The sequence below is a fragment of the Poecilia reticulata genome, chromosome 11 (assembly GCF_904066995.2).
Source record: "Poecilia reticulata chromosome 11, P_reticulata-male-v2, whole genome shotgun sequence".
Taxonomy (NCBI): domain Eukaryota; kingdom Metazoa; phylum Chordata; class Actinopteri; order Cyprinodontiformes; family Poeciliidae; genus Poecilia; species Poecilia reticulata.
This window is the reverse complement of record NC_088840.1, coordinates 24798357-24824357: the sequence shown is the minus strand read 5'-3', so window position 1 is coordinate 24824357 and position 26001 is coordinate 24798357. Positions and strand designations below refer to the sequence as shown.

Below are 26001 nucleotides of genomic sequence, written 5' to 3'. Positions count from 1 at the left end.
GTGACAGAAAAAAAAGGTAATTTTTTACTGCCAATATTACCACATTCATTTGCTTCAATGTTCAGGTACATTAAAAGTCCAATACTTTTTGTTTTGCACAACAAGACACTTTAGTTGACAGAAATATAAAGCTTAACTTCAATTCAGAAGTCATTAAAAGGTTGCAGGGTTGTTTTTCTTTCTCTAATGGAGCAACACAAGCTTCTTCAGGAGGCAGGCAGTTAAATATAAACCCATTAGTGCAGCTTTGACCTTGAGCCCCCACTTAGTTCAGTTCATATACGGGGCACCATGTTCAGGGAGGGAATACAGACATCAATTTGCGTCAGCTTTCATTATTTGCTTTTTAATAATTGTAGTCATGTTCAATTAAGTTCAAAAATATGTTTTAAATCTCAAAATTACAGAAAATAATAGCGTAAAATAGGATTTGTTGTGCAAGTTTGATAACCTAACAAATAAATGTTTCAGTTATAAAAAAAGGACATCGGAAAAGTTGAGACAATAATTAAACATATTACAGTGAACGTTGTGTATGTTCAAATGGAAATAAAATTATGAATTTCAACACAGAATTGTGGGACTATTACATTTAGAAGGACCTCCAGGTCTACTTAACAGCATGGACACTCAATCACACAATTGATAAATAAATAAGATAGCATCCTTCACAGTCATTGGCAGCCCGTCCTGCTCTTGGTTTTTCGAGGTTCCAAGCTGCTTGAAATTCTAGCTATTTTAAACTTTTCACATTTTGCTTTTGAGGTGGAGTTTTTCCAGTAGATATTTCTTGGCTTAAGAACAGCTACACATGACTGCCTTACTTAAATGGCATGTTCTCTTGTCTTTCCCATTGTGAAGAACATCTGTGCACATCATTAAGTTGTTGTTGTCATTTATAAATTAAGTTCCTACAAAGCATCCAGTTAAATCCCATTACATTAAAACAGTAATGGGAAACTGAATACTCAAAGTTAGCAAATATGCAAGCCTATGTGGAGGACAACACTAAAATAAAAACAAAACATAATAACATTTAGCAATAAAATTATTTTATGAGAATACAGACTACATGTGTAGAATTTCTTTGGTTCTTTATCTCCTGTAATGTATTTAGTCTAATTTGTAGTCAGGTTACTCTGATCCTCCTTGTAATTTATTACCTTTAAGGGAAACGGCTTCCAATCTTCTTATCAGATTATCAGGATAAGATGTCATACCCGGTGCTGAACACACCCACACACACCCACACATGCACACACACGGTCTTACGGTGTAGCTGTATAGGTGCTGTTCAACTGAGTTGAATTCAGGACTGAGACATGGCCACAGGTAGGACCGTCCTTTTCAAAGCTAATTTCCCCTTTTCAGATTTTTTCCTTTGAAATTAAATATTTATAGTGATGCATCTGACAGAGAACTGCATTAATTAGATCTGTCTTTGGGAAGTTACCTTTTAATCACAGGGTTGACTAACCTAAAAACTGCATTTTAATTGCATTAAACCTAAACGTGACCATAATTTGCAACAATGACAATATAGAGCATAAAATAAGGCCTGAAACTTCTTGATTCCACAAACACATTGGCAAAGTCATGTCTGAGGCAGCAAACAGAGAGCAATGGATTGTTTTTTGTTGTTTTTACAGACTTCTTACAGTCAGGACATTGCTGAGCATAGACAGTAGAATCTTTTTCTTCATCTGTTTTTGAAAATAATTTTCAGCCACAGTCCGTCCAAAAAGATTTAGTAAATATCATGAGAATTTTATCAGCTCCAGGTAAAGATTACCAGCTTCTGAATGTGGAACCACACCAGACGTCATTCTGCTGCTACAATGTTGTCTGCTGATGTTTATCCTGGAACTGATTACACTGGTGAATTGGATTTACAATGGATTAAAGTCAACAGCAGCCAGAGAGGGCAACTCGCTAAGTTTTCAATATGAAGTTCGAACCAGTGCTGTGGACATTTTTACTCTCTGGCTGGTGTTTCCGTTATGCCTGTACTGATTTTGTGGACTTAAATGAACACTCTAAAGTTGAACTGAAGGATGCACAAGAGTCCAAGGAAAATATTTTGGACAAGAACACCCGGAAACCAAGAGATGTACCTGACATGCAGATGGAGTCGAACTGGAACGTACCTGACATAAACCAGGGCACCTATGAGGATGCTGACTGGCACCCTTCTGCCTCGATCCTAGAAGCGTTTTCTGACCTGAATCCTGATGCCCCAGCAGTCATACAGATCGACAGTGCAGGTGGTGTGGACAGTGGCACCAACCAAACTTTGAACCAGACACACTGTGGAGAGTACAGCAGCCAGCTGATGCCTAATGGACAGTGTCGCCTGATGGCGACTCTGCCTCGTGTGGGAACGCCAGAAAAACGTTGCCCGGACATGTTTCGCTGCACAGATGAGATTTCATTCTGGCTTCAAGAGAACCAAAACAGAAAGCAGCAGCTTGAGGAGCTGAGGGAGACAATGTCTGAGCTGCAGGAGGAGGTGAGGAACCACCGGCATCGAGTCAAGGCCCTGGAGATGCAGGTAAACTTAACGAAACTCGCAATTTTTGTGTACTCATAGCTGATTCCAAGTAGAAGAGATTCCAAAAACAAAATAAAGGTTTTGGGTACCAAACATGACGCCAACCTTCTAGATGTATCACAGCCAGTAGCTTTGTTGACAGAATGGAACTAGGCCAAGGGAGGCTACTGTCCGTCTTGATAAAGGATGCAATATGATGACCAAACCAGTCTCACCACTAGTTTAAATCATTTTTAAAACAGAATTTATACAAGCTAGGGAAATATTTTGAAACAATTTTTATACTCTTTCATATTCTCATATACATTTACAATGTTTTGCCTCTTTGTCAGGTTCTGGAAGACAACCTAAACCTCTAGATGAAAATAAATTTGGCTTAGGATGTTCAGAAAATTATCCATGAAAAACTGGGCACTGGATCAACCAAAAAAATAACAATTTGCTCCAATATTGACACCATCCAGTTCATCCAAAGGAACAGCTGCTCACATTGATCAAATATCTCCAAAAAGACTTCTCTACAGAAATTGCAGTCAACGTTCCACAAAAGGCCCTTACTATTAATTATTCTTTTGGTTTTCTTAGCTTCCTTTGTCTGGTAACAATATTGTCGGCTCCATTGCTGGATAACTTTAAAGTTTATCCATAGACGGAGGGATCACTGGCTACTTCCATAAACAGTGGGCTGCTGTATGGTGCCTTCGTGCTTTGGGCTGGTAAATGTTTTACATAGAGTCCTGATTGTGGCTGCGTCATTCAGTGGAATGAACAAACACACAATAAAAAAAATCCCAAAAATTGGACATGAGCATCAAGACCTGCCATGTAATCATCTAAAGCACATACAATGTCAATATTCAGAGCAGCCAGCAGGGGGCGCCAACTCTCTATACTGCACATGAAGAAAAGTGTGAAAAATCTGTTCAAGTTTCAACCAAAAGTTTATTTTTACTTCAGATCTTCTGCTTATGCACACATTCTCCCTCCTAATCCCCTCCAATGCTTCCCTGGGCATCTGCCCATGTGTCTAATATAATAAAACTCCACAGTGTGACCCTGTAAGCACACCCATCCTTTTTCCATACACATTTTTTTGCAGGGACATGGGACTGGTCCAGATCTCCAGTGGTTATTTTTGAGTACATCTTAGACAGGTTGTTATGCCAACACAGGGTATCACGGAGACATGTAGGAAATACAATGATGTACAAACACACTTTGGATTCATGCAAATTTTGAGAGGCCAAATTAACTTAACAGTCATATTTTTGAATGACTGTTATTCAAAGATATGAATGACAGTCATATTATTCATACAAAACCCTTCAGAGGGTTTTGTACCATCTAGGGTTTTGTACCCAGATGGTACAAAACCCTTACTAAGGAGCTTCTTACTGCAAGGCAACATTCCTGACAACCACACATAGTCCATGGCAAATTCAGATTCCTTTTTTAAAAAATGTTAAAGTTGTATTTTGTATGATTACTTCAGCCTGGAAAAACCTCAGTTTAAGCAAATGCATCAAAGCTTCAAGTTAATGACAAATTTATGCCTCAGTTGAGGTTATGTTAGTATTCAACCACACCTACACATATGTATAAATATCATATAAATTTATGATTAATATTATTCTATATGAATCTTTTAGCTGTAAAGCAGTATGTATCTCTCTAAAGTGATGATTTTTCTGCCTCAAGTCTTGCTGTGTACGTCCTAATAGTTATACAGTATTTAGATTTTCTGGCAAAGATTTAGCAAATATTCTAGCAAAATGTTTTTGGGGGGAAAACAATCCAAACAACCTTTTCTATGGAATGTCTTCTGCAGGTGTGACAATTTCAAATATTTCTTTCTGCTGAAATGTTACGGCAAGAGGTAAGGAGATAACAGAGATAGCTAATGTGAGGTTAGATGATTCAAGAGGAGGATAATCTACAGTAAACACGACTTAAATGAACACTCTAAAGTTGAACTGAAGTATGCACAAGAGTCCAAGGAAAATATTTTCCTTGGACTTCCTTGGATGTAACAACAAGATGTTCTTACATCTTGTTGTCTCTGAACAGGAATTTCAACTCCTATTTATCCAAACATCCAATATATGGGTGAACATAGGGAAAGGAAGGTAAATTAGGAAGTACGGATTAGTAGAAACAAATTCATATTTGTTACTTTTGTCAAAATATGTAAAAATATGCACAACACAGCATCTTTCTTTTGCTGTCTTTGCTTATCTAGTCCTTTTGTTTATCTTCCTGTCTAACTTCATCTCCCTGTCTTCACACCCTTTAAGTCCTCCTTAACCCTGAATGCTAACAGGATTATCTGGAGACCTTTTGGTCAGGGCACTTATATCCTTAAGAGTCTGCCTGACACTTAGAGGATCCTTTCCGGCTGTACTGTCCATACGCTCCTAATTGTCTGCGTCAAGTTTCCAAGTCTGGAGAATGCAAGTAAAGTTTTGTGATTCATCCATCCATCCATCAATTTTCTTACACCCTTGTCCCTCAGTGGGGTCGGGAGGGGTGCTGGTGCCCATCTCCAGCTAACGTGCCGGGCGAGAGGTGGGGTCACCCTGGACAGGTCGCCAGTCTGTCGCAGGGCAACACAGAGACACACAGGACACACAACCATGCACACACACACTCACACCTACGGAGAATTTAGAGAGGCCAATTAACCTGACGGTCATGTTTTTGTACTGTGGGAGGAAACCGGAGTACCCGGAGAAAACCCACGCATGCACAGGGAGAACATGCAAACTCCATGCAGAAAGACCCCAGGCCGGGAATCGAACCCAGAACCTTCTTGCTGCAAGGAAACAGCTCTACCAACTGTGCCACTGTGCAGCCCTGTTTTGTGATTCAACAACTTTTAATTTCATTTTACTATGTCAGATCCCGATAAAATAATACATGAGAAATTTGTCGCAATAACTGAGAGATAGAGCCATTTACTGAATAAAATTCAATATTCAGAATATTTGCATACAAATAAAAATAGTGTTTTCTTTTCTATTTTAATTTAGAGATCATTTAAAGTCAATTCAGTGACACTGCATAAAAAGGTTTTGAACTAAAGGGACAAAAATGAAAAAATAAGGACGTACACATTTTAATGCACTATCAATATGGTACATCTTATACATTAAACCTTTAATAACACTGTAAATTCAAAACTGTTCTCTTGTTGTTTGAAGGACAGCATTCTATACCAATGGTGTTCAACAAAAGTTTTAAAAAGAAAAAAATTCAAAGAAACAAGAAAGAAAAAAAGAATACACAGAGAATCTAAGACTTTGAGTAAAAAGAGCCATTTTTATCAGCCACCTCTGGCTTCATGGCTGTTATGGCAATAAGCATCTTTCCATTGACTCCAGAGTAGGGTAAAATACTTTTAATGGCAATTGTTTAATAAAATTTATATAAAATTTGATATTTCTTTAATGACACTCATTTGTCTTAATGTTTGTTGATCTTTTGTGATCTCATTCCCAAACTTTTGGGCTGAATGAAAATGTTTGAAAATCTAAATTTTGGCTTATCCATGTGTATAAACAGCGTTGCAGTGTTGTAACCTGAGTCTATATATGACCCACGCAGCGTTTTTCTGCCCACAGGGTGAAGACAGCGTCAGACTGAACTCAACCGTGGGCCATCGCTTGCATTTCTTGGAGCTGCGCCACGCAGAGGCCGACACGCTGCTCCAAGTGCATGCAGCGCTGCTGTATGAGCTGCAGGCGCAGCTTCGCAACCTGTCAGCCACCGTGCAGCACATGAGCCGCAGCAGCAGCTGCACAATCAATGTGATCAAGGCCACGCCGCCTCTCAGCATGAGAAACACACTGGCACAAGGTACACATGCATTGTGGTGAGTTGGGAGCTGCATGCAACTTTATTGTTTCACAAAAAAATTTTTATATAACATACAGACCTACCTGTTACAATTTTCCCAAAAGTAGACTTAACCCTTGCTTTACTGTGTAAGAAAAACTTAGCTATTGAACAAACTCCAAGTTTAATATTTTGTTGGACCCTTTTCTTTTTTTCCATGATTTTAATTCTGAATGCTGCAAATATTCAGTTTTTGGAAATTATCCAATGCAAGCTCAAGGTATTTCAAGGTTTTAATTTTATGATTTGGACTTGAAACTTTCAATCAATTGCAGTTGTATTTATGCACTGGAATATACAAACTTTACTAGACCAGGAAGTGTCTTGTTACTCAGAGTAAGTTTCAGATCAGAAGTTATTAGAAAAAAGTGGATGTAAGTTTTTATAATACATTTGTAACCCTTAAAGTCACTCAGAAAAAGTGAAAAAATCATTCTCTTTATCTACTTTAGCAAATATATTCCTCCACCTTAACTTTTCACATTTCATCACATTACAACCAGAAAACGTATTTCAGCTTCTTTAAGCAATTTTCTCAATTCTGTTCTTCTACAAAGACTTGTAGAGTTGTGGAGTGTCTGAGTGTAGAAGAACTTAAAAATTGAAAATTCGTTGTGTTCCAATTCACATATAAACTCTACTTTAAGTTGGTCACATAAAACTTCAGTAAAACAGTCAGAATTTTGTGCTCTTTAAATGACAAGATGTGAAAAGTTTGAAGCTTTTGCAAGGCATTGTGTGCTGCTCAGTTTTTTTTTTAGACAGTGTGTTTCTTGGTCTCTGTCTCCCTCAGGTGGACAGTATCTGTCCTTCTGTCCATCAGACTGTACATCTCTGTATCACAATGGTGTACGTCGTTCAGGAGTTTACACCATTGTCATGTCACCGGGCACCACTTTTCCTGTTTACTGTGACATGGAGACAGATGGTAAGAAACCCATAAACTATAAGGGAACTTATAAAGACAAAACTGTGCATTTTTTCATCTAACAATCTAATGTTGTTGTTTTTTCTTTAAGATGGAAAATGTTGATAAAAATAAACAGCCCTCCTGTTTGCACACAGCTCTGCACTGAATCTCTAAAGTGTGGTGTGTGTAGTTCTCATGTATTTACATGTGTGTACCAGGTGGAGGCTGGACTGTATTTCAGCGCAGGCGTGACGGCTCAGTCAGTTTCAACCGTGGCTGGGCCGAATACCGAGATGGTTTCGGTGAAGCACAAGGAGAACACTGGCTGGGCAACCATCATGTTCACCTGCTGACCAACCAGGGTCACTACAGCCTCCGCATTGACATGCAGGACTGGAGCCACGCCCACAGGCACGCCCTGTATCAGTCTTTCAGGTGCAGACAGAGACTGTAAACAAAAACAAAAATAAAGCCTTAAAGTTGCAGGACTGGTGATGTGTTGAGGCATTTTGCTCAGTGTCATCCATTAGAGGATAAATAGCATTAAATGGGTTAAAATGTTGGCTACTTGTCCTCTTTCTACAGGATAGACGATGAAGAAAACCAGTATCGCCTTCATGTTTCTGGTTTCAGTGGAACAGTGGAGGATTCCTTCGGCTGGTATCACGACCAACACGGCTTCAGCACACCAGACACGGGGAACATCTGTGCCGAGATCAGTCACGCCGGCTGGTGGTTCCACCAATGTTTCTACACCAACCTCAATGGAGTTTACTACAAGGTATCTACCAGACCAACACTTAACTCTGCTATAAGACAGATGATGCCATAGCTCTGAAAGATGTTACAGAAAATTAAAAGCACCAGACTGTTTAAAGGTATCAGTCAGGTGAAGAAAACAAAACAAAACAAAAAACACTTCACAAGAATGGATGTACCATGAGACACTCGTGAGAGTTTTCAACTTTAGGAGAGGATATGGAGGACAGTGACACTACAAAAACTGGGTATTTCTCTAAAATTGATGTAAATTTGGTATGACCTGATTTACCTGTAATTTTTCGCTTATAAAGTTATCTTTAATGCAAAATCATACTGCACATGAAAACAAAACAGTCGGAGAACTAAATCCATCAGAAAATTTGAGGATGAAAGGTCTCCATTGGAAATCTTTTACAAGGTGGAGTGGACCAATATTGCCAAGTCTAGATGTAGTATGCTGACAGATTCCTGGCAAAAACCTGAATGCTTAAATTTCATCAAAAGGTGTTTCAACAAAACATTAGTTTAAAAATGTTCACATTCATGCAGCCATCATATTCATATTGTAACTTAACTTTACACATTTACCCTGACATGTTTTTTAGATGAGTTTCACAAGATAAATTGTATGTATTCCATCAGAGGTGGGAAAATGTTGAGACATAACGGTTTTCTCAAAAAAGTTATTTTTTTTTTTACTATTCAGGGTATATAAATAATCATGAATGTGAATAAAATGTATTGTCTCCTTTAGGGTGGCCGGTACTCTTTGAGGGCTCACAACTTGCTGGGGCCAGATGGCATCGTCTGGTTTTCCTGGAAGGATTCAGACTTCTACTCTCTGAAGGGGGTCACCATGATGATTCGGCCGCGAAGTTTCAGTCGTCTGTCGCCATAGTGACAGGGCATTTTCATTGCTGGTTTTTAAGAAAACTGCCAAATGTACTGACACTGCCAATATATTGTTACTGCTAAAAAAGTAATCCCTTAGCATGCTTGATTTTCACTTAATTTCTTTAAATTTACAGTTCTAAATTAATTAAGTATATAATCTTAAGATTTACCAAGAGGTTTGATTTTGTAGAGACGGGTTTTCTGAATGACCCATGTTGGTTTTATGGAGAGATGCTTACCTGTTTAATTTCCATGCCAATAACCAGAATTATTTAATTACAGTGGCTTTCAGTGCTTAAACAATAACTGCCAAGATTTAGATTATGAATTTATACGTTTTGTTACCCAACTTCTGGCTGCAGCTTAATGAACAGATCAGACACATAACAGTTATGTATTTGTAATGTACATTAAGTTTTTTTTATTATTGAGGTAGGGTGTAAAGTTTAAGCTTAGCAGATACATTTTGGCTTCTGTTGAATAAATTCAAGAATTTCTGTGCATGATGCTTGAAATACACAACTGCCATACACCAACCCTTTCATACTGAATAACTTAAGTTTAAACAGTTCAATTAAAATATTTAAGTTTCTTTTTTTCCAATTTATCAACTTGTCTCATTTTCCTTAAGCACCAACGCTGAACTTACTGTAGCCAACTCAACGGCATGCCTTTAGTTGTATAATCAGACAAATACATAAAACAGATCATACATTTCTTTATTAATTACAGGTATTAATTGGAACATCTACAGAACTTTTCAGAGTCATCAACTGTGAATTCAGACAGGTTGTTAACTTAGCGGTGCAGCCTGTAAAGGTGAACTCCTTCAGGCATGACTCTTCAGACAGATTGTACCAGGAGGTCAGTCAGTCTTGGTGTTGTCACTGTGTGTTTGGGCAGGTTTTCCCTCAGATAGCCAGACTGACTAATCTCAGGAGAGGTGAGGTGCTTATGTGGGACGCTCCCGTGGGCGGGTGACGAACTGCCACCACAGAGGGGGGAGGTCACCCTCTTTGCGGGCAGGAGGCAGAACCTCGGACTTGGGGCCACCAGCTGAAGTTTCGGTTTCCAGCTGAGCAACCTGGAGGCAGACGAAGGCAAAAACTGACTCATACTTTTATCGGGCATCGGTTTTGTTTCTCCCATATTATTTTCCATGTCATGTGAGACAATTAAATATGTTTACCTTTACTCTTTAGAATCCTTCTAAAATTAATGTTTAATTTAGTTTTAATGTTTAATCTGGTAAACTAGATTAAAGCAAAAATATTTTCTCAAAACAAATGTATCCTACAAAGTAAAATAAGCATGCTCCTGAGACATTTACTCAATTTTAAATAGAAGTTATTTGCTAGCTGTTGAAATATTTCGAAGAAACAGACCTTAATATAATTGATTAGTTTTCTACATTAAACTGTAAAAGTCTCTTAATACATTACAGCTGCTTACCTGAAACCTAACCAATGTACTCATTCTATTAATTGATGCACAAGCATAATGTGTGTAAAGCGATATAGCAATGTAAAAAAGTGGCATTTTTACATCAACCTTATAAATGAGATGCACGTCTACTTTTTATGAAAGTCTAGGGTTTTGTTACTTCATTTTTAGCATTAAACTTTGATGTCATCTTGTGGATGCATTAATGCCTAATTAGTTCAATGTGCTAAAGTCATGTAGACAGGAAGAAAAAAATGCATTTGAAAAAACACTTTACATCAAAATAAAAGACACCCATGAAATGTACATTAAAAGAGTCCCATTTTAAGGGAAAACACACAATTTTCAGACTCAAATACACATCATAAATAGATTAGGACTGCACTGGTTTTTATTAAACTTCTTATGTCAAGATATACTTCCTAAAAATGACTAATATAAGTGAAAAAAGGAATGTAAGCCCTGCTTACCTCTCTGTCCCAGCTCTGCGTTCTGAGCTTCTTCCACTGCTCCCTCTTGGAGAAGTAGTCAGGGTACATGGCCTTCTCTGAGGGGTGCCAGTGGTCCAGCACCCATTCTGGGACCTACAAACACAAACTTCATCTTAAATCATTCACCAATACATCAAATTTGGACTGCCTACCCTGTAAAGGTATATTTTACCTGCAATAATAGTATTTAAAATAAACCAAGACACTTCTACAAACTATCTACAATTCAGCTGCATAATCACGGCATGTCAATAGTTAGCTACAGAAACACAGGGTAAACCTATAAAAAGATGGTCTCCATTGGTTGGAAGCAGGGTTCTGTGGACTTATTGCAAAGAATCAGTATCATACTGAAGAGTCGGGTAAATAAAAAAACGTTCCAAACGTTTCTACCATGTCCAAAAAAAAACAAAAAAAGAGAGAGACAAAAAAAAGAAAACTCAAGCGACAACGAAACAGCATTATTCACACTACTCCTGGTTTGGTCCCATCTGACCTTGTAGCACTCATATCTTTCATAGGAGGTTCCTCCAGGAGAGTCAGGGAAGATGTAAGGCTGGGGATGCTGGTTGGTCCAGAACTCCTCCTCGCCTGCCTTTAGCATCATAGTGGCCTTCACCATGTCTTTCTCATTCTTGTTCTCGTCAAAGCGAGCCCGCAGAATGCAGGCATAGAAGCGGTATTTGTCTCTGTGACAGAAAAACATCATGCAAAGCTTAAATGTTTACACTTTACACAAATAATATCGAGTATGACTTGCAAACATAAAGGACCTGGATGACAGTTACAACAAGAAAGTAAAGATACAGTTTGGCTGGCCTATAAAAACTTCAAAGTAAAACTATATTATCATGACTTAGTATAAATATAAAACAAATCTGATATGTCTTGTGATAACCAACTACTGCGTTTGTGCTTTTTAAATGAAATTATAACACTGATTTGCCAAGTACCAACCAAATACAAACAAAAAAACATGCATCTAATCATTTCACCTCATACCTGAAAATAAAGACGTTTTACAGAAAAAAATAGATGCAAAGTTGAAAATTATTGAAAATAGATGCAAAATTGAAACCTATATAAACCTACGGCGGGGTTAGAACAACGTTTAATCATTCAGAGCTTGAGATCTGGCTTCTGCATAAATAATAACAGTAGACGCTAATGGATGCTAGCGAACACCAAGTAAGTTCCTTAAAAGTCCTTTAAAATAGAGCTTAAAACAACCCAGCGACGAAGCTGCAAATACTGGGTGATATTCCTGTATATGTGGCAGCAATTAAAACAACACAATGTCTTGGATGACATGTCAATGAATGACCTGGGGCGCTAACAGCAATAGCTAATCTAGCTTCACTGTTAGCTTAGCAAGAAGCAAGAACAACTGCCCTCACCAAAACACTTGAACCACATCATTTAGTTAACCAGATAAATGAAAAAAACGCTGCTCTTACCTAAATACACACCATGATTCGAGGTGCCTTAAAGACTTCTTGTAAAGTCTCATCACTTTCTGCTGGTGAGTAAGATAAGCAGACGCCATTTTCGCCGTCCGCTGTCACCTTCCCACAGAGCAGCGCGTTGGATTCTGGGATTTTGCGGCCTTTCGACGTCATTACCGTAAATGCCAAAATACTGCGCACACATTTGTCTTAAATACGTAATCATCCTTTAATCAAAGGTGTTGGAAGAGTGCATCCGTATGTGTGCATTTTAAATTAGTCTGTGTCATTTGAATAAGATACTAGAACTTGCTAGCCAGGTGCTTCAGAAATGTAGTTTATTTCTGCGTTCGTTATTACGGTAAAGCGACATTATGGGAATGGTGAGGGCTGCGTGTGTAGCTCTTTACAGAACTATTACAACCATGGCACAGTGTAAATTCATTGGTGAGACATTTATGTTTTTGGTAAATAAAAAAAAACGTAGATAAAAGTGATCGACTCATTGTGCTTCCTTGAGTCGATCTTAAACCAACACTAAACCAGCCAGGTTTAGTGTTGGTTTAACGCAGTTTACCTCTTTTGCTGTACGTAGAGCTGAAGCTTCTGTGATTGAGTTTAATAATACGAACACTAAATTTTAAATATTCAGTGCCTACACTAAGTTAATCCAACCAACTGTTTATGTTACTCTTGATAAAGCGATGATGCTTTAAATTAAGCAATCGTTGCATATGACAGTGCATCAGAGAAAATCCATCTACTGCCCTTTTGCATTTCTAGTGTCCACACAACTTTGAGTTCACGCAAAATTCCCTTGATTTTTAGATTACCACACCGCAAAAACACGTTGATGAGCCGAATATATCTCACGAGAATGAACCTTATCACAACTCTGAATGTTAAATAATGACTAATTTCCACCCTTTTCATGTCTAGATATTGGTGTGAACCTGACTGATCCCATGTTCAGAGGACTCTACAGGGGGAAGCAAAAACATGACGGTGAGTCATTCTCCACTGTCTTAGTTAGATACACTTGCAGACCATCGATGAGTAGGAAAATAAGTTGGACCACCTCACAGCATCTCAACTCAGACTTTGACTAGGTCACTCCAAAACTATAATTCTACTGTCAAGTTGTTTTTGGCTAATTTATGTAAGTCCTTTAGTCTATTTCATGTTGTTTGACAGGTTTTGTTTAGGTGTTCTTCATCAAGACTACTTACAGTGTGGCATCTATGTTTACAGGGAACCCAATGCTCATTAACATCAACACTTTTTATTCAAGTTTTTGTGTGTTTACAGTAAGTCATGTTGACATCATGACATTCACCACCGCTGTCACATATGTTTTCCTGGTTTGGTGCAGCCCTAATTTAACATGTGAAGTGTCTAGATCAGCTTAAACTTTGCCAATTTTTCTGACAGATGACTTTGATCATATCATCGGCAGAGCTCTTGGAATTGGTGTTGAAAAGGTATGTTACATATTGACAAGTCTCATGGAGGAGGAAATGAGTGCAATTGGCGCTACATAATAGCAGACATTTTTGGTCTCATGCATTATGTCCTTTTGGGCTTGTGAACCTGTTCCTGTGTTTCAGTTTATGATCACAGGGGGGAACCTTGAAGACAGCAAGGAAGCTGTCAAACTGGCTGAGACGCGAGGTAACAGCAAAAGAGCAGAACATTTTTGGTATAATGTTAGAAAACAGAGCCCTGTTCATACATACAGAAAAATCCATCACATCTGTCCATAGCCCTCATTCCTCCAGAATAGAACCAGACCAATTTTAGCTCCCCTTTTATTGCAGGTGAATTTTACTGCACAGTTGGTTGCCATCCCACTCGCTGCAGTGAGTTTGAGCAGAATGGAGAATCACAGTATTTCTCTGGGCTGAAGGAGCTGGCAACAGCTCACAGAGGAAAAGTGGTGGCCATTGGAGAGTGTGGGCTAGGTGAGTCTAAATGATAACTCATCTAACATGTTTCTTCCCCTGAGACGTTTTCTGTTATTCCAATTGTTTTGCTGTTACTTTCAGATCCAGGGAAGTGGTGATTTATTTTATTTATTTTTTCTCGTTTCAGATTTTGACAGATTGGAATTTTGCCCAAAAGAGACTCAACTTAAGTAGGTTTTTTTATGTTATCATTGCAAGATACATTGGTATTAATTTAACAATTTTAGTGTCTGGACAAAACACTCACTTGTCATCTAGTTTCATATCTATAACTGGGACTTAATTCAGCCACATCTGTTATAGTAACTTGAGAAAAATATACAGATTCTTCAGAATTAGTTGCATTTTATTCTGAAGAAATATTCTGCTCAATATTTACAAAAGAAAAGTGTGCATCTTTTAAACTTCAGATTCTACCTAGGTTGTTTGTCATTTGCTTGATGTAAACATATAACCAGCAAGTCAGCGCTAGTTGCAAATAGATATTTAAATACATGAATATTTAGTCCAGTTTCCATAAATAAATCAATCATACTGGTTCTTTGTGCACTGTCATTTGTTGCATTCATTTACTTAAGGTTCTGTTTGCAGATACTTTGAGAAGCAGTTTGACTTGGCAGAAGAGACCAAGTTGCCGATGTTCCTCCACTGCAGAAACTCCCATCAGGAATTCATTGGTAGTTTTATGGAGTAGTTAAGCGCTTCATGCCAAGTATTGATTTTAATGCTGTCAATAACTCTCTCTATTTTTTATATATTGATTTTTTTTGTTAGATATCATGAAGAGAAATCGAGACAGATGTGTTGGAGGAGTGGTGAGAAAAGTTTTGATTGCTGTTTAATATAATCCACTTTTCGGTGTAATTTTTTAAATTTTGTATTTGGAAGCAGTCATCATTAATACACTTTTTGTTTTGAATTTTATTGTGCTGTGGAATCACACTTTTATGTCAAAGCCTTCAAAAGAAATGTGTAAAAGGCACATTTTTTTGTGAAAAGTTTCTTTCCAAAACATTTCTGTAAAACTAGAAAATCTGACGGGTACATAAGCTATGTAGAATCAGATGTTTCAAATGTTCTCCTTCAGGTCCACTCATTTGATGGGACAGCCGAGGATGCTGCAGCAATCATTGACCTGGATCTTTATATTGGAATAAATGGATGGTGAGAAGATTTTCTAACAGGATGCTTGGTGTGACTGCAAAAGTTATAAACTTGACTTTGTGAATTAAACTCTAAGATTTAATTTAGATGGATCCTTATATTTAAACAGATAATATAATATATAATATAAGTAAAGAGAGCAAGTTAAGTTGTTTTAAATTATTGGGCATTTTAACCAGTTTCCAAATTTGTAAAAATAGATATTTTTTTCTGTAAATAATATATGTAAAAAATCTGGTATGTTGGCTTAGTCTTGTAGGAGCATAGTACAAACAAGGCTGCTGCTTATCAGATTCAGTTCTTTAATTAACAATATTACATTTTCTCAGCTCTTTGAAAACAGAGGCTAATATGGAAGCCATGAAGGCTATTCCCACTGAGCGACTCATGATTGAAACTGGTGAGTAAACAGTTGTATATCTATAGTTGTTTTCGTCTTGTCAGAAGATGACTGAATCCTGGATATCTTATATGTTGCCATCATATCCAACATTACCACCCTGCTGAGTTTCCAAAATTTGAAAGATGTGTTGTGTACAGAAGTACAAGTTACTTTGCTTTTTCATTTTCATAAAATACATAAATGAAATATTTTCACACAGAGAAAATGCACACTAGGACTGGAATCTTGGATATTAAACCTGCATATTAGTAGTATTGCATCTGGATTGTAACTTTGTTTTCCTTTCAGATGCTCCATGGTGTGGTGTGAAGAACACTCACGCTGGCTCCAAATATGTTAAAACAACATTTCCCACAAAGAAGAAATGGGAAGCAGGCCACTGCCTGAAAGACCGAAATGAGCCCTGTCATATCATGTGAGTATCTCTATGGATGAGTAACAAAAGTTACCTTGTTTGTAAAATTCATTGAATGAGCTCTATACTTATCAAGTCTTTAAATGTTTGTTTTTTTCAGACAAGTTTTAGAGGTGATGGCAGCTGCAAGAGAAGAGGATCCAGTGGAGTTAGCCAACACAATATACAGCAACACCATTAAAGTGTTTTTCAGCTCTAGCTGATGATAAATACACATAGAGATGTGCATAAATGCATGCATATTTTGTGCCTGAATAAATGTATGGGTTAAACATTGCCATTCTCCAAAGTGAAATCTTTTGCTATGTCTTAGTATTCCTGTGGCACCAACTAAAAACTGGTTCCTTTCTGCATATTGCTGTACAGCAGATAGGGGCAACATTTATTTATTTCTATGCTCTTTTTGTTTTCAACAGTGCATCTGTTTTATCATACCATTCTCAAATAATAACAAAAACGTTTGCCTTAACAGAGGGGAATTTCATGTTTAGTATAGCAGCATTCTTAATCAAACTTTAAATTCTGCTGCCTGGTCTACCACATACAGTTTGTTGGTGGACCTTTTACAAAGCTTTCTATAGGCGCCCGTGTCTTGCTGTTCAAATTAAGTCCAAATAAAATTTTTCAATCTTATTTCAAGTGTTAGCTTTAAATGTGACTTCAAATGTGAGCATACATACCATATCTAAAAATATATATATATATATAGCAACTACATTTCTTTGAAAAAAATAATTTATCAGAAATGTTGGCTGTTCGTCTTCAAGAACATCTAAAATGTGTACGCTTTTTAAACTTATTTTGTATAATGTGATAATTTTAAACTGTGGGTGACGGAATAGTTTGGGGAAATATGTTACGTCAGCTGCCACACCCACAGACGCTGATATTACGTAGCGTTATGCCTGAATAAGCCAGCAACTTCAGTGTTCCTTCTCATAGTAAGACTGAAGGAAATTGCGGTTTCTTTGACAACTTCGCAGTTGATTCTGGGACTACGCAGCGCAGGACCTGATGGAACACCCTGACATCTAAACGGCTGACATCTGAAAGTAAACAGGAGCTTAACGTTTAACAGAAACAGAAGAAGCAACAGGAGGTTGAGCTGGGCTAACATGGCGAGCCGCAGCAGGTTGCGAGCTCCCGAATAAATGTAAAGCGAAACGAGACCGGAAAGGAGAGGGGCGCCTGTCTGAGGGACTTTTACACAGCTTAATATTACATGGATTCTCGGAGTTGACCAGGACTGAAACGCCACCTCCGAAGCCGTATGGCGTCCACTCAAGCCCGGTTAGGCCAGCAGGCCTTAGCGTTGCTAGATGTGGCTCTAAGAGTTCCATGTATTTTTACTATCGACGTCATTTTTAACTCTTACTACGACCAGGGATCGGGATGGGCTGGGGCAACAGGAAAAGTGTTGGTCAGAGTTATGGGTAAGTATTTTTTTTTAGAGGGTAGAGATCAAGAGCCTCCAGTAAATGTCAACAAGCAACAGCTAGCGCTGACAGCTAAGCTAGCTAACTGAAGCTGCGCTATCTTGTCTACCACCTGTCAGACCGATTAAAGCCGACTTAACTGCCAGCAGGAGCACGCATTCAGATCAGATCTGTTTGATTAACTGCTTAACTAGATTGTATACTTTATTATTCATTCGGCTCTGTCGTTAACAGCTCTCTGACTTTCTCGGTTACTGCTAACGCAAAGAGTATAGCCACAGGTGCAGTGTCAATATTTGTCTCGCCCTTCTTAGTAGCTGTTGTGGGTATTCTGGCAGCTTGACATTGTGCCTGTCCAAAACCTCTGCCTTCACAAATGAAGCTGGAACTTTCTTAAAATGTGGTTTATGGATTGTTAGGTTACACAGTTAAGGCTACCGCCAGTACAACATTTGGTGCGTTGTTTTGAATGACACATTTTTAGTGTGGCTTTTGATATGTATTTTTTTTTTATAGCTAAATCTTTTCTATGGATTTAACGGGCAGATTACATAATGTTACCGCGTAAGAGACCTTTGAACGGTTCAGGGCTATGGTACAAACTTCTTGGTGATGGTTAAGAGTGAAGTTTAATCTCAAAACAACATTTTTAATTTACAATTGGCATAAAGTGGCCAAAGCATTTTTTGGTGCGTTTTAATTTGGTTGTAAGGGGTGAAAAACACGTTAGAAAAGATCACACCTTTTTTAGGTCACATTACCACAAACCTCATTGTATTTTAATGAGCTTTTATTGTAACAGAAGAATAGAAAGTAGTGCTTAATGGTGGTCTGGGAGGTTAATGATGGACATTCCACCTTTTAGAAGTACGATTTGGGGGTACCAGCTAGGCACTTTGAGAGAGACAAATGTACCTCCTTTTCCTTTGTAAAATTTCTCAAGCTCAGACTGACGGAGAGGATAATGCCTAAGAACAATAATCATGTTTATTATTTAACTTTATTTACCTTTATTTACCTGGACATAAATCTACAATAGCAACAGAGAGCAGACAATCTGCAATCTTCTATTTTTCCTGAAAAATTTATAGTTTGTGCAATAAACATTTTCATCGTCATTGCTTACGGTGTGTGTGGTATGCTGTTTGTCTCAGGTGTCCTCATCTCCACTGTGGTGCTGCTGCTCTCCCAGAAAGCCTTGTTCAAGTTCTACACTCTCTTCCTTGCTGTCCTCCTTGGCTTGGCAGCAGTCCTCATAAACTACTACGCCACCTCGCACATAGACTTCTACAGTGCATACTGCAAAGCAGCATTGGGTTTCAGACTGCTGCCCAGAAATGGGACGACGCTCTGGCTCGGCATGGCCGCTGTCCAGCTGATGTTTGGCATTGGATACGTGTTCCTGCTCAATCTCCAGTCGGTGTTTGCGGCTCTGGTTGTTTTGGACATCATGATCCCTCTGTGGGGGATGATGATAGAGCTTCCCGCGGATGTCAGGCACATGACAGCGGTTGTCTCGGGCCTGGCGCTCGCTCTAAACACAGCTGTATGCCTAGCCATGAGGCTGAAGTGGTTCTACTACTCGTGTCGGTACGTCTACTTGCTGGTGCGGCACATGTACAGGATTTACGGACTTCAGCTGCTGCTGGAAGACACTTGGAAAAGAATCCGGTTTCCCGATGTTCTGCGAATGTTCTGGCTGAGCCGCGTCACCGCCCAGGCACTCATACTGGTCTATGTTGTGCGAGCGGTGAGGAAGGAGAGTGGGGATGCAGCAGGTGGAGCTACAGAGGGGAGCTCTGATCCACAAGTAAGTAGCAGTTTGTTTCTTGATAATTTGCCACATGCCATCCTTAGTACTTGAAATATTTTAGTAAAAAACAAAAATAATAATAGTTTCCTAAGCAGTGCAGGTGTTTTAAATTCTTAATTCTCAATTTTTTTTATTTCAAAATCTGCAGTGCAGGTTTTGGTGAATTGTCTCATTACCATTTTTTTTTTTGTGGATGTTTTTAGGGTTACCTGTTCAGCTGGGACGTCTTCTGGGATCTGACGAGCAACCTGATCATCTCTGGATGCGATTCCACTCTGACTGTGTTGGGCATGAGCGCTGTCATTTCCTCCATGGCACACTACCTCGGCCTTAGCATCCTAGCTTTCATAGGTATTAGCTTTGTTTGTGTTGTAGAAGCACGTGTGAAAAACTTTGTAAAATGGTTCTTGGATTTGAACTTTATCTTCTTTGAAATGTCCAGGTTCGACTGAGGAAGAGGATAAGCGCTTAGGCTTCGTGGCTCCTGTTCTATTCTTTATTCTGGCTCTACAGACTGGCCTCAGCAGCCTGGATCCAGAGGAACGTTTGGTATGTCACACAGGATTCAAGAGTCGTGTATTTTTGCTAAAACTGGATATTTATTCTAAGTTTTGCTTTCAATTTTATCTGTTAGGTTTCTTCTTATATTTTTATAGCCCTTTTTGGGATGTGTGGATGAAGATTTCTGTCTCCTAACATTCCTATGAGTAATCACAGATCAAAAGTTCAATCTCAAGATGAAATTAAAGGGTTTACATTGCAAACACACTCATATACATCAGTTTAATTAAAATATGGGACAAAGGGTGCGGGGTGGAGTAGATGTAAAAGGACAAACAGTCTTTTAGAGAAGCTCTTCTTTTTGAACTCAACAACTCGGTGGTTGACTTAACCTTTGCTGGATGTCCGCCCCCTTTCCTTTCTAAACCATTTGAGTAAATGCCAATTATTTCAACAACTCGACAGCTCCACTCGAACATCTCCATGTCTCATGCATTTTAATATCTTATCAATTGCCGTCTTACTTGCAGTGCTTTGTAAAAGTTTTCATACCTGTAGAACGTTTTCACATTTTATCAGGATTAAAAAAACATGTATTCCACCCATAATTATGTTTTCAGCTGGTCCTATTGAGCAGCAAAACCAGTCCAAGAAAACAGAAGGAAGTTTTTCTCTCACCCGGGTGTCTGAAGGTTTAAAAACTTAAAGCATTGATGTTATTGAATGAAGGTCACAACACTTAAAACTGCAGACATTACAAGTGGCCTTCAAACTTTTCTTTTCCACCGTAAGAGAAAAACTTTTAGGCTGTGTTGAAATGGGAGAAAGAGTCATGAGGAAGATAGTGGCACTTGAGTTTTTGTCTGAAACGATGTGTTGGTGACAAAACGTCTGCGTCACTTTTCCACCAAGGTCCGCTTGAGCCGAAACATGTGCCTTCTACTGACGGCCATCCTGCACTTTATTCACGGCATGACCGACCCCGTCCTGATGTCCCTCAGCGCATCCCACGTCTCTTCCGTTCGCCGCCACTTCCCCGTTCTTCTGGTGTCCGTGGCCCTCTTCATACTCCCCATAGTGCTCAGCTTCGCCCTCTGGCATCACTACGCTCTCAACACCTGGCTCTTCGCGGTCACAGCCTTCTGTGTTGAGCTCTGTCTCAAGGTGAGTGCCAAAAGGTTTAATCTTTTAGCATTAGTTATGTTGCTGTTTTAAAACGGTTTAATTAATTCACGTTCTTATCTCTGTTTGCCTCAGGTTGTGGTGTCATTAACGGTCTACGGTCTTTTCATGGTTGACGGATTCTCCAACGTCCTTTGGGAGAAGCTGGATGACTATGTTTACTACGTGCGTTCCACCGGCAACATCATCGAGTTCCTGTTTGGTGTCATCATGTTTGGAAACGGCGCCTACACCATGATGTTTGAGTCGGGCAGCAAGATCCGTGCCTGCATGATGTGTCTGCACGCCTACTTTAACATCTACCTTCAGGCCAAGAACGGTTGGAAGACCTTCATCAACCGACGCACCGCCGTGAAGAAGATCAATTCCCTGCCGGAGGTCCGAGGCGACCAGCTTAGGGACATTGAGGACGTGTGTGCCATCTGTTACCAGGAGTTTGCCAGCTCGGCGCGCCTCACGCCATGTCACCATCACTTCCACACGCTGTGCCTGAGGAAGTGGCTTTACATCCAGGACACATGCCCCATGTGCCACCAGAGAGTTTACGTCGAGGACGATGGCCGAGATAGAGCTGCTTTCTCTAACAACAACGGGGGCTACGCAGCGCCGCAGGACGCCGTTGCAGCAGGCCCGCCGGATCAAGGAGAAGACCCGCACGGACAGCCGGTAGCCGAGCTCCTGCCAAACGGAGCGGCAGCCGGGGCTCACGCCGCTGGAGGACCAGCGGAGCTCGACGATTTGGTGGAGGACAACGACAGCATAGAGTACGACGAAGACGAGTGGGGGACTCAGAATGGCAGCACACCGATAGAAGAAGAGTATATCAATGACGACACAGACTCTACAGAAGACTGACGAGAATCTATAGAAAATAATATACATATATCTTTATTATATTTAAGTTAAAAAGAACACTTAAATTGTTCTCGGAAAATTGTCAGGGATCTCAGTCTCTCTGTTTCTCCTTAGTTTCTTTTGAGTTTTACTCTATAAGGGCTTGTGGAAAGAGTAAAAGCTGCTCTCAGTCTCTGTGTGTGTGTGTATGTGTCGAGTGGATGTGTGGGCAAGATGTAGACCAAAAACTCATGTTGCTCTTTTATTTTATTTTTTTAATTTCCATTGAAAAGTCATCAGAAATTCATAAAAAAAATTCAAGTTCTCATTGCCTATACAAAAATCAGTTTTTATTAAGGTTCGTCTTTGAAGAGCTACAGGGAAGCGGTGTTATCAGGATGCCTCTGAGTTATGTGCCGACATTTAATGTGCTTAGACAGTGACTTAAAATAGTCATGTTCCCTTGTAATTTATAAAAAAAATGCTGGATAATTTAAACACTGCGACTTTTTTTATTTTTCAATTCTCCGATCTGTTTAGTTTTGGATTCATTCTCCTTTTTTCCATTCTCTCATTTGTCACCTTAGTCCTTTGACAAACCTGCTGTTTTAGTTTTTCTAAAATAATCAGTTTTCAATCATAAGTAATTGATTTGATGAGTTTCTTGTGGTTAGTTTGTGTGAAAGCTGCAGAAACTCATCTCAAACCAGCTCTGATCTCCCATCATTCAACAATTTGTAGATTTTGATTGGCTCAGGTTTGTTGTGAACTCAGTATTTTTGTCCTTTAAGCGAAATCCTTGTGAAATAGGCCAGTGTGAAGGCACTCGCTGGTGGAAAAACCGAGGTTCGTCTGATTAAAGATTAACTTGCTACTGTAGTCCCTGATATACCTCTTATTGCTTACTACTGGTCTCTTCTGTGACCTCACTTAATGTGTACGTTGTCGTACATATGATGAAACCTGTGCACATGTTCTCTGTAATATTAAAGGTTTCAGGTGATTTGTTTCTATTAATATTTACATTTTTCTGCACAAGTTATACAATTAGGTTAAATGCTTGTTTCGGGTGCAGAACGACTTACTTATAGTAAGCCTACTGATTCTATGGAAAAGAAAATCGGTTGCAATTTAAAAAACATGATGGTAAAATTGCCAACTGTTCTGTACACATTACTTGAAAGGGAAAAAGTATTTTTAAAATATCAGGTGAAATATTTTTCTGCTGGATGGATGTCATTTTCCAGATGGTTATATCAGTCATTAAACATGCAGTCTTTTTTCTTAATAGCATTACTTTTCAATGTGTCCCTCGTGCAATATGGCTGAAGGGGGTGAGCTTCTCGTCTCGAGTTCTACTGCAGGAGTAGAACTCGAGTGTGAAGGCACTCGCTGAAATGGCTCAACTGGTAGTTGAGCCATTTCATTTTATTGAAAACTACCACGGTTTTCAAATTTTTGCAAATAAATTATCATATACACTATGATATACATTGCAATTTTGAGCAACACTTCTTACTGTTCAAAAATGCTAATGCCTGGTACATGACTAAGGCAAATTGACTGAAATGTCTATTTCTTTTGCCTTGAAACTAGAATATAGTCAACCTCAGTACCTAGAAATCTTAACATTGAATTTCTTGATTTAAAAAATATTTTCAAACATAAATCTGAGTATTGTAACGATTTAATAATTTTGAATTCTGTGAGGGTTTATCTGCAAGCTCATGATCATAACATACATACTGGTAGTTGAGGATGACCTCCAAGGAACCTGATCAAATGTTAGGGAATATGATTGGAAAGCTGTGCTTTTTAATATGCTCGAGCTGTGAAGGATTTTGATTTAGTTTAATCTTAAAGCTTTTTGAAAGGTAAAAGCTGTTAATTTTGCCTTTTGTTTTAAAAAGACTTATGTAAATAAAATTGTCTTTGATATTGCATTTTGAGCACTGTCTTTATTGCAAAATTTTACTGTGGTTTTCCCAATTTGTTTTTTAACATTCCATTATGAAATACTAACCCACTGTAAAATGTAATGTATAAAGATGTTGATTCAATTAGCCACTATAGGGTGCTGTTCCACCATAGTGCTAACGTTTCAGTATTACCTTAATGGACTTGATTTGAACGTTCAAAACATTAACTCTTTGCAGATTGTTACATTTTGGACGCAATTCTTAAGTCACAGAAACAAATAATTAGTTCTTCGATTTTCATAAAATGAATAAAATAGCTATACATTCAATGATCTGGCTATGTAAAAATACAATATAAGTAGGATAAAATCCTTCGAAATAATGTTTAAATTTATTATGAAAATTATGACCGGAAACACTAAGCTTTACTTCTAAACTCTGAATCAACAGCTTCCGGTTTTCCTCTTGACTTGACTCTCCTGTAGTTCCAGTTCGGTTGCGTCTTGAACTTCATGTGTTAAACTCCCGACCACCCATTTTTTAGGAGATCATGAGGTTTGGGCGACGGACAGCGCGAAAACAGACTATGTCCGTTTTCTTAACGTGTTGCTCGGGATTTACAGATTTTAAAAGTCGTCAATTCATTCTTTAGTTGACGTCGAATGAGGCTAGTAGGACCGACCAACACGCAACTTTGAGCCCCAGCGCCAGTCGTTGGTGGAGCGGAGAGTCGTCTTCGTACCTCGCCGTTCGAAGAACCCTCATATAAATTAGGTTTTACATGTTATAATCTGACTTGGTTATGTATACCGGGACAATGCTTAAGGTATGCCTGCGGAAAGCTCTCTGGCCGACTGTACAGAAGTTACCGTCGGGACTGAGGCAGTCTCCAGCAGCAGCGGTTGTGGCGCTGAGACTCCCGGGGACAACGCGACACTCGCCGTGCTGCTGGATGGGAACACATGGGAGAAACGAGCCCAGGGAGACACTCAACTCTCCCAAAAGGGCCAAAGAGTTTATTTATCGCCTACACCCGAATGAGAGGACGTGTTTACTGCAGGAGCTTCAGATTTTCGAGTCCAAAGCAATCGCTCAAGGTAAGAAATGAACATCTCGGGTTAAAGGTGCCATGACAAACTGAGATTTGATGGGAGGCCACAGGTTATTCGCAGGCAGTGCGCCAGTATTTATACCGCTCCCACAAGAGTGAAGTCAAATGCTTTAATTTATGCATTGTTACACAGCAGGGTGCAAACTTTACCCATTGTTAGTAAACTCTACAAGTCGGCAGGAAATTTTATTTTACCAGTGTTTTTTGTTTGTGCTAAAGTTTAAATGAAATTCTATACATTATAGAGGCTGCAATACATCAGAAAATCAAGCCCTCAGCTTGCAATGAGTTGACATGGTGATGTAAACGTGATAACATCAGGCGGTTTCTGTTGAACTTGCACTAATTTTAGTGGTACCCTTAAAGCAGAAGGGTTTGTTTCACACATAAATAGTAACCAGTATGTCAACAAACTGCAAAGTTGGTACTGGAGGCCAAAAAGCTAAACTTAATTTTGCAATAACACCAGCAGAAGAAGCATTCATAAGTGTATTGATATGAAAAAGTAAATTGCATGTTGCAAATTGTAATTTTTCTCCAACCCTGCTCCTCAAGGCGCATTTCCCTGCATGTTTAACTTGGAGGGCATTGTGCCTTCAGGACCAGGGTTGATGTTGAATTATAGGCATATATCAGGCCTGGAGACATGGACCCAGAGTGTGCCACTCCTGTTATTCCAGTCTGTCAGAAAGGTTGTTCATCCGGTACAGAAGTCCCCCCCCCAAAAAAAGAAAAATCATAAATAGTTATTTCTCTTGGTGTTCAGATTAAACTGAAAATAATCATCATGACATGACAATGGACTAAATACATAAACAATAAAACAAAAACGCATCTCTGTTTAAGAAAAGTAAAAACAATAAATATCA

At 38.9% G+C, this 26001-nt stretch overlaps 5 protein-coding genes across 6 annotated transcripts in view; 4 read left to right on the top strand and 1 right to left on the bottom strand.

Moving 5' to 3' along the window:
* The first annotated feature begins 1275 nt into the window (after positions 1–1275).
* On the top strand, positions 1276–9514 carry LOC103472810 (angiopoietin-2-like). Its single transcript, XM_008422651.3, has 6 exons — positions 1276–2551; positions 6172–6406; positions 7239–7373; positions 7574–7790; positions 7941–8136; positions 8872–9514. Exons 1-6 carry the CDS (start codon positions 1946–1948, stop codon positions 9013–9015), a joined length of 1533 nt encoding a protein of 510 aa, XP_008420873.2. The 5' UTR covers positions 1276–1945; the 3' UTR covers positions 9016–9514.
* Positions 9515–9709: 195 nt separating this feature from the next.
* On the bottom strand, positions 9710–12559 carry ndufb9 (NADH:ubiquinone oxidoreductase subunit B9). The gene is made up of 4 exons (XM_008422649.3): positions 12403–12559; positions 11442–11634; positions 10925–11038; positions 9710–10095 (listed from the first exon to the last, which is right to left on the bottom strand). The coding sequence occupies exons 1-4, from the start codon at positions 12489–12491 to the stop codon at positions 9964–9966; spliced, it is 528 nt and encodes a 175-aa protein (XP_008420871.1). The 5' UTR covers positions 12492–12559; the 3' UTR covers positions 9710–9963.
* Positions 10020–16612, top strand: tatdn1 (TatD DNase domain containing 1). Of its 2 annotated transcripts, none has more exons than XM_081612442.1 (12): positions 10020–10111; positions 13330–13395; positions 13822–13871; positions 13998–14061; positions 14208–14351; positions 14482–14524; positions 14946–15031; positions 15129–15169; positions 15442–15518; positions 15848–15918; positions 16210–16336; positions 16437–16612. In XM_081612442.1, the coding sequence occupies exons 2-12, from the start codon at positions 13356–13358 to the stop codon at positions 16537–16539; spliced, it is 846 nt and encodes a 281-aa protein (XP_081468568.1). In that variant the 5' UTR covers positions 10020–10111; positions 13330–13355; the 3' UTR covers positions 16540–16612. The 2 variants fall into 2 exon arrangements, with proteins under 2 accessions (XP_081468568.1, XP_008420872.2); XM_008422650.3 differs by lacking the exon at positions 10020–10111 and adding an exon at positions 12760–12837.
* A 596-nt stretch (positions 16613–17208) lies between these two features.
* On the top strand, positions 17209–24045 carry rnf139 (ring finger protein 139). The gene is made up of 6 exons (XM_008422648.3): positions 17209–17769; positions 18927–19582; positions 19789–19936; positions 20028–20134; positions 20999–21250; positions 21344–24045. The coding sequence occupies exons 1-6, from the start codon at positions 17607–17609 to the stop codon at positions 22121–22123; spliced, it is 2106 nt and encodes a 701-aa protein (XP_008420870.2). The 5' UTR covers positions 17209–17606; the 3' UTR covers positions 22124–24045.
* Positions 24046–24467: 422 nt separating this feature from the next.
* tmem65 (transmembrane protein 65) overlaps positions 24468–26001 on the top strand; it is a 30087-nt gene continuing 28553 nt past the window's right edge. Inside the window, exon 1 of the mRNA XM_008422647.3 lies at positions 24468–25118. Coding sequence (XP_008420869.1) covers positions 24824–25118 — 295 coding nt within the window. The 5' untranslated portion in view covers positions 24468–24823. The remainder of the gene's footprint in view (positions 25119–26001) is intronic.

Excerpts from the sequence above, each read along its gene's own strand:
- ndufb9 (XM_008422649.3), bottom strand. The coding sequence starts at position 12,491 with ATGGCGTCTGCTTATCTTACTCACCAGCAGAAAGTGATGAGACTTTAC. Across the intron at positions 11,635-12,402 it reads GAATCATGGTGTGTATTTAG|AGACAAATACCGCTTCTATG; the intron begins GTAAGAGCAGCG and ends TTTCTGTCACAG. Across the intron at positions 11,039-11,441 it reads AAAGATATGAGTGCTACAAG|GTCCCAGAATGGGTGCTGGA; the intron begins GTCAGATGGGAC and ends TTGTGTTTGTAG.
- tatdn1 (XM_008422650.3), top strand. The coding sequence starts at position 12,765 with ATGGGAATGGTGAGGGCTGCGTGTGTAGCTCTTTACAGAACTATTACA. Across the intron at positions 14,352-14,481 it reads CATTGGAGAGTGTGGGCTAG|ATTTTGACAGATTGGAATTT; the intron begins GTGAGTCTAAAT and ends TTCTCGTTTCAG. Across the intron at positions 15,919-16,209 it reads GCGACTCATGATTGAAACTG|ATGCTCCATGGTGTGGTGTG; the intron begins GTGAGTAAACAG and ends TTTTCCTTTCAG.
- LOC103472810 (XM_008422651.3), top strand. The coding sequence starts at position 1,946 with ATGAAGTTCGAACCAGTGCTGTGGACATTTTTACTCTCTGGCTGGTGT. Across the intron at positions 6,407-7,238 it reads GAGAAACACACTGGCACAAG|GTGGACAGTATCTGTCCTTC; the intron begins GTACACATGCAT and ends TGTCTCCCTCAG. Across the intron at positions 7,374-7,573 it reads CTGTGACATGGAGACAGATG|GTGGAGGCTGGACTGTATTT; the intron begins GTAAGAAACCCA and ends TGTGTGTACCAG.
- rnf139 (XM_008422648.3), top strand. The coding sequence starts at position 17,607 with ATGGCGTCCACTCAAGCCCGGTTAGGCCAGCAGGCCTTAGCGTTGCTA. Across the intron at positions 17,770-18,926 it reads AGTGTTGGTCAGAGTTATGG|GTGTCCTCATCTCCACTGTG; the intron begins GTAAGTATTTTT and ends TGTTTGTCTCAG. Across the intron at positions 19,937-20,027 it reads TAGCATCCTAGCTTTCATAG|GTTCGACTGAGGAAGAGGAT; the intron begins GTATTAGCTTTG and ends TGAAATGTCCAG.